The sequence below is a fragment of the Rhinopithecus bieti genome, unplaced genomic scaffold (genome assembly GCF_001698545.2).
Source record: "Rhinopithecus bieti isolate Rb0 unplaced genomic scaffold, ASM169854v2 scaffold_10354, whole genome shotgun sequence".
NCBI lineage: Eukaryota > Metazoa > Chordata > Mammalia > Primates > Cercopithecidae > Rhinopithecus > Rhinopithecus bieti.
The window spans coordinates 1,350,694-1,358,041 of NW_016806491.1; the positions used below are offsets into that span (position 1 = coordinate 1,350,694).

A 7,348-nucleotide genomic window follows, 5' to 3' on the forward strand; every position below is an offset into this window, starting at 1 on the left:
GCTCTTCCGCATGACACTGAAGGCCCTTCGTGTTCTTACCCCAATATACCTTCAAAAAACTTCCCTTCCTTCCTTGCATCTCTCTTAAGCTACTGGACATTGTACATCTTTTTTTTCTTTTCACACGGAGTATCACTCATCGCTCAGGCTGGAGATCAGTGGCACAATCTTGGCTCACTGCAACCTCTGCCTCCCAGGTTCAAGCGATTCTCCTGCCTCAGCCTCCAGAGGAGCTGGAATTACAGGCATCCACCACCACACCCAGCTAATTTTTTGTATTTTTAGTAGAGACAGGGTTTCCCCATGTTGGGCAGGCTGGTCTCAAACTCCTGACCTCAGGTGATCCACCAGCCTCAGCCTCCCAAAATGCTGGGATTACAGCGTTGTACATCTTTTTACACCGCCATCTGCTCAGACTTTTACCTCTCGCAATTATTTTCCCTTTTTTGTGTGTCAAGTACTTTTAAGGCTCAATTGTTAACTTTTTTTTGAGATGGAGTCTTGCTCTGTCGCCCAGGTTGGAGTGCAGTGGCGCGATCTCAACTCACTGCAACCTCCACCTCCTGGGTTCAAGCAATTTTCTGCCTCAGGCTCCCCCGAGTAGCTGGGACTACAGGTGCCCACCACCACGCCCGGCTAATTTTTTTGCATTTTTAGTAGAGATGAGGTTTCACCATTTTGGCCAGGCTGGTCTTGAACTCCTGACCTTGTGATCCACCGTCTCAGCCTCCCCAAGTGCTGGGATTACAGGCGTGAGCCACTGTGCCTGGCTCAACTCAAGTGTTACTAAGGTGTCAGATTCCCAAAGAGGAAGTTTTCTCACCAAAATTAATCCCTTCACCCTACCTTTTTCTCTCTTTGGGCATTTGTTGTTGTAGAATGGGGAATATAGCTTGTATTTTAGTTATGTCTTTTCTCCCCATCCCACCTGAACTTTCAGCTCTGCCATATATCCTTCTATTTCCTTAACATACATTACACATAAGCCCCCACACATTAAATTGCAGACATACTGCTCAAAATGACAAGAGCTGACAAATGCTGGACAAGGAAAGAAGGGTGGTTGAGGTAGTAGGACTACTACATTGTGTAGGAATTTTTATAACCATATGCAAAAATGTGTTAAAATCTGTGAACATGTCCCTTTCTCGAATCACAAATTGATTTGGGAGAGATGTCATAACTCATTGTAGTCAGTCATTAGTATTAATATTTACAAAACACTACTAACAAAAGCTAACATTGGTGACTAAAACTTGGGGGCATCTTCAAACTAAACTTCCAAATGAGCTTCCCATCCATTTGTGAGGAAGGCCTATCTGCATTTGTAAGGAAGGAATGGTGATTCATACAAAACATCAAACAGAAAGTTCCTTTATATCTTCGATCTTCTTTGCTTGACCTGATTGCTTAACATTCCCACTCAAAATCTGTCTCCCTTACTTCCTCTTGGCCTTTTTTTTTTTTTTTTTGAGACTGTGTCTGTTACCCAGGCTGGAGTGCAGTGGCCTGATCCTACCTCACTGAAACCTCCACCTCTCAGGCTCAAGAGATCCTCCTGTCTCAGCCTCTACAGTAGTCCAGTACTATGCCCAAAAACCTGAATCCTGCTCCTGGTAAGAAAATGTAGATTATGGCCAGGCATGGCCGCTCACATTCAGCCAGTATGAGTAGGAGTTAAAAAAATCCAACCACACAAAATCATCTAGTCACACATTCAAACATGAGAAAGCCACACACAGAGAGTCAAGACTATTTTAAAAGGGGGGGCCAAATTATTATTATTTTAAAATTTGATTACAACCAATTTTGTTGGCATTAAAATTAAAGGCATTAAGCTGGAATGGATATATACCAAAACCAGAAATTGAGTTTGGCAAAAATGGGAATAGGAGTTGTTCAGTAATTTCAAATTAGAAATCAATTTAGAGAAACAAACCCCATGCTTACATTGATTGTGCCACAGATTTAAACTTCAGTAGTGCATTAGTAAACTGTTCACATTTAGATCTTCACCTTGAGATTTGACAGCTGTTTCTGGAAAAATATCTCAGTACCTTGTGCAAATAAAATCGGTCTTCCATGTGCCTTAGCACACACTTAAAATTTCTCCATTGTATATATACAAAACACCTGCAATGTTGGCAGGGCAAAATACATACTTTCATAACAAAACTATAATATACCTCTCAAGTATGAACAATATACACATAATACATGGTATACAGTATTTACAAAATATAAAATATAATACAAGCTGTTTGTATGTAATTTTTTAAACTCATCTTTTGCAATTGTATGTTGCAACAAGGCAAATTTCCATTTCTGTACCAATTTTCTCAAGAGTCCAGGGATATTGGAAAAATTATGTTTTACACACATACTGAAATCTGAAATCTAAGTTTGAACTTTCAGGAGCGTTTTTAAGTGTACTGCCATCAGCTCCCTGTTTTGGTTGGAATTTTCAACAGTGCTTCCCATCCAGTGACTAGGAGGCTTTGGAAGAACACTAGGAGAAGGTGGATCACTAAACTTTGCCCCAGCATAATTTTCCTTTTGGCTCACTTCAGTTAGAAATGCTGATTTCTTCAAATGCGAATTTTTAATGTTCTCGGTATTTTTAAAAGGCTTTTTTTCCTGCTTCTGAATTCTGTCAGATGAAACAGAATCCTGCCAAAAGCTGTTTTCATTTCTTTTTGCAGAGGTGATCTTGGTTAGTGGCAAGTTATATTTGCTTTTCTGTCTGTTTATCTTTGGTTGCTCATACAAGTGTATACCATGAACAAGCTGACCGTGGGGAAGGGCAATTTTCTCCGATTTTCCCATCTTTGATTTTAAAACCTACAAAGACAAGAACACAAAAAGTAAATACAGTTTCTAGATAAAAACCAGTTATGAACCTCATATCACATATCTAGTTTTGTTGTGTTTAAGTTTGCCCACAGCCATAGAAAAGAACAAAATTATGTTCTTTGTAATAATACATATGTAGTTGGGGGCCATTACCCTAGACGAATTAATGCAGAAACAGAAAAACAAGTATCACAAGTTCTCACTCATAAGTGAATTTGGGAGCTAAACGTTGCGTACAACATGGATATAAAGTGGGGAACAACAACAAGACACTAGGCACTACTAGACGGGGAGGGGATCTATGGGTACTATGCTCACTACCTGGAATGGGATCATTCATACTCCAAACCTCAGCATCACGAAATATACCCATGTAACAAACCTGCACAAGTACCTCCTGGATAAATAAAATAAAAGCTGAAATTACAAAAACTTTAATTGGGCATGGTGGCTCACGCCTGTAATCCCAGCACTTTCGGAGGTCAAGGCAAGTGGATCGCTTGAGCTCAAGGAGTTCGAGACCAGCCTGGGCAACATAGCAAAACCCCATGTCTACTACAAATATAAAAATGAGCCCGGCGTGGTAGCACGCGCCTTGGGAGGCTGGCTGATACGGGATCCCTTGAGCCTGGGAGGGGGAGGCTGCAGTGAGCGGAGATCCATCGTGCCACTGCATTCCAGCCTGGAGTGCGATACAGACCGACCCTGTCTCTAAGAAAAAAAAACAAAAAAAACTTAAATTTCCCTTGACTTTTAAATTCACTCGTTTGCCACTAAAAATGCAGTTAATCACCACTGCTAGTTACCAGTATGCAACGTGAACCAGCTCTAAAATGTCAAAAATGTCTGAAATAACCCAAGTCGACCTTTCTACATACAACTGTAAGTTAGACTAATGAGCTCTCTTCCAAATACCAGTGCCAGAAACAATGTTTGCTGTGTACCCCCCACTTCCTGGTTTAGTAACTGCTTCAAGAACGCTGCTTCACTAATCTTAATCTTTCCTAACTTAAGTGGGCCTTATAGGAAGTCTTGAACAGATGGAAAATCAAGGTAATCCACTAGATCACTGCACTACCAACGCTTGTAACGCGGTAGTAAGCAAGACACGATACGAAAGTAGAGCACAACTTTCCACGTCTGTAAGGTTCACTGCCAGAGCTCCCTGGTTAGTAGCTGTTCTAGAAAACAGGCCAGGAAACAAGCACAAAAGCTTTTAGGTAATCACGGATATTTCAAAAGTCGTGTAATTTTAAAAGGTGGGAGACACTGAGAAGATAAGTTAAAGAAACACGGTGGGCAAATTTAGTAATTTTTTCCCAAGGGCACAAACCACAAATCCCTAATTCAATGCAACATTCTTCACTAAATAAAGGGAACTTTTTCATTTCATTATTTCGAAAAGAGTCACTGAACTTAAGTCCATCAAACGTTATTTTGAGAAGACTTGGAAATCATTTCGTAGACTTAATCCCATTTAAACTTCTATCCATTTTATTCTAATCCAACAGCACTGCAATCAGCAGTCGCTAACTCTTCTGAAAACTTATTCCGGACACACTAACACGAAGTACACAGTGGCAACGGTAATAAAATGAGTTTTGTGCGGCTCCTGCCAACTCCGAACTTAGAAGGAACCATTAAGTAGGTCAAGCCGGCGGCGGGCAGAGCCCCAGCTGGACTGCGCGTCCCACACGGGGCACCTCATATTTCGGCACAACTCCAAACGAAACCGAGCTGCTCAGAGCCCACTCCACCCCCCACGGCGGGACGTCAGAAACCGTCTCCGCGTTTCACCGACTAGGACTGGGGGTCTCCACAGCCGGGAGGCCGAAAGCGGGGCCCAGTCCTCCCCGGCCGCCCACACTCGGCCTCGCCTCCTTCATGGGCGCCGTAGCGCCGGGCACGTAGCGCGCGCTGACGTCAGCCCTCCCGCGGGCCCCGTCCCTGCCCCCACACCGCCGCGCGCCCGGAACGCCAAAACCCCCTGGAACGCCGCCAGCCTTCTAAATCGGGGCTGTTGCTGGGGCGCAGCGGCGCTTTTCATTGGCCGACTCCTGGGAGCCAATCAGAAGCACCAGCGCATGCCTCCCCTTCCCCTTCTTCCCCAAAGCAAGAATGGGAGAGGGCGTCACGGAAACTTCCCTCCCGGAGTAAAACAGCCGCCACCCCGCCCACCCGCCCGACCCCCGGGTGCAGGACCTGCAGCCCCAGAGCTCAAGCCGCCACCGTGTAAGGGGCCCGACTCCCCAAAGGCCCGTGTCAGCCCTTACTTCCTTTCCTGAGCGGGGTTTTGGCCGGGAGCTCGGAAAAAAAACCGCGGGCCGCCAACGGGGGCAAAGTCGCGGACTGGCTCCTCCGTGCGGGTTGCGGCTCAGGACTCGGGCCAAGGAGGCGGCCGGGCCCGGGACCTCCTGCCGCTGCTCCGCTCGCCGGTCGCCGGGCTCCGGCCGCCCTCCAGACTGGGCCGGCTGCTGCTGGTACTGGTGGGAAGCGGCTGGGCAGTTGCTCCTGCGGGGCTGGCCCGCACTTCTTCTTTCGCCGCTTCTTCGGCGCTGCCCGGGTCAGGAAGCAGGTGTCCTCCCGCCACGAGAGGCTGCCTATTGGTCTTGGTCGAGGGCGGTTGGGCAGAGCTGCTGGAGTGCGAGGCTGCGGGGTCAGACACGGGCCATCTCCCCTAAGAAGTGAGGGAGGAAGAGGGTCGGGGGCAGTGCCCGGGGGTCCGGGATCCGGGGTAAAGGAGGCGGAGCCGTGGTCACCATCGGGAGGGCCCCGAAGTAACCGCGGGAGGAAAAGCCAAGCGGCGCAAGGCGGCCACCCAGGACGAGCGGCTCCCGCTGCGGGACGGAGACGACGGTCATAGCGCTAGGAAGCTTGTCGCTCAGCAACGAGGAGAGAAGGTGAAGCCAGTGAAAATAGGGTGACGGCGATGGATGCTGCTAGGAGAGCCAGAGAAGATCGCGGAACATGACTCGGGCGGTGGCGGCGCAGCAACAAACAGCCACAGCCCCAGCTCTGAGTGTTGTTATCGGAAGCTCCGCCCCGCGCCCGCCCACTTCCCTGCGAAAGCCCAATCAGAGTATGACAAGGCAGGCCACGCCCCCTCGCTCCGCCTCCGCCGCTTTGGGTAGACACACAAACAACCAGCTTGCTGCAGCCTGGCACAAAGAGCGCGCACTGCGCAGGCGCTGCCAGGGAGCTCTTTCGGGAAGAGTCGGTCCCGCGAACAATGAAATTGGGTGTCCGCCCCACCCTCCTTACCCCTCCCCAGCACGGCCCCGCGCTTCGCCCGGCTAGGGAGTGGTGGGACTGAAAGGTCCCGGCGGAGTTTCTTGATGGGGGTGGGGAAGGGAGGGGCAGGGGAGGGCGGCAGTAAGAAGGGGACGGGGAAGTGGGGACGGCTCTGGCAAGGCCACGGTTGCCGCCTCCGCTGCTGACCTTGGGGAAGTATCCGTTTTATTTTCAGCCCAACATTACAGCGTTATCATTTTAAAATAAAGATTTCTAAGTACGCTGTAAGGATTTCTTCTCTAGCAATCGTGGAGAAAATCAGTCTACATTTAAATTGTATCTACTGAAGTGTGGCTCACGCTTCTTTCATTTACTTGGTTCAGCATCGCTGCTTATTAGTCCCGGTGATCAGAGTTAAAATCAAAGCGACTTACTGATTGAATTAGCCCCTCAATGTATAAAAAGTTATGCGTAAATCCATAAATGGAAGCTGGAGTTTTTACTGACTTCATACTTGAAGGATTGTGAGACTTTGGGATCGCAACATTGTGCCTGGTTACTTGAGGAGGCGGCAATCCGGCTTGCATCTCAAAGGGAGAAAGTGAAACAGCTCTGCAATATACAGAGTATTTTGTTAGCTGCGTGTAGATAGAAGTTTCTCATGATCTCCCCGCACTGCTCAACCACAGAAAAGAATTGTGGCCATAATTTATCAAGCATTTATGTTCCAGGAACTGTTATTTACATAAATTGTCTCACTTTAACCTCACAACAACCCTTATGAATAGGTACTAAGAAAAATAGATCAGACCTCAGCTCGGCGAAGTAGGCAGGCTGTCATTCTATTCATTTCACTACTAATGCCTGGGGCAATTGTTTAAAGGCATTTTGTTCCTGATTAGCTGCCTACGCATTATCTTTATGTTTCTGGAATTTAAGATAACAAAGAATGTATAGCTAGTCAAAAGCCCATGATATTGTATGGTAAACATACACATTCATGGTAAACAATTTAGGAGCTGCCTCTTTTCCTTTAGAAACGTACTTGTAACTTGCTAATCTGAGTGTATGTTCAGGGCAGCTTGAATCTGTGGTCCTGGGTTGCGGTCCTCAAGCTTGGCCTAATTTTGCCTCAGCTTCTTTTTAGAGGGACACTACTATATTTTATCCCCATTTTACAGCTGGGGAAACAGGCTTAGAAAGGCTAAAGGACTTGTCAAAGATCAAACGGTAAGTTAACATCAGAATTTGATCTCCAGTCCAG

The 7,348-nt window shown here is 47.0% G+C and overlaps 1 protein-coding gene across 1 annotated transcript; it reads right to left on the reverse strand.

Moving 5' to 3' along the window:
- Positions 1-1,755: 1,755 nt before the first annotated feature.
- On the reverse strand, positions 1,756-5,887 carry PNRC1 (proline rich nuclear receptor coactivator 1). The gene is given in 6 exon segments (XM_017876818.1): positions 1,756-2,841; positions 5,127-5,270; positions 5,273-5,323; positions 5,325-5,342; positions 5,344-5,531; positions 5,534-5,887. Coding segments are annotated over 6 exon segments (1,026 nt in total). The 5' UTR covers positions 5,715-5,887; the 3' UTR covers positions 1,756-2,397.
- Between the last annotated feature and the right edge of the window lie 1,461 nt (positions 5,888-7,348).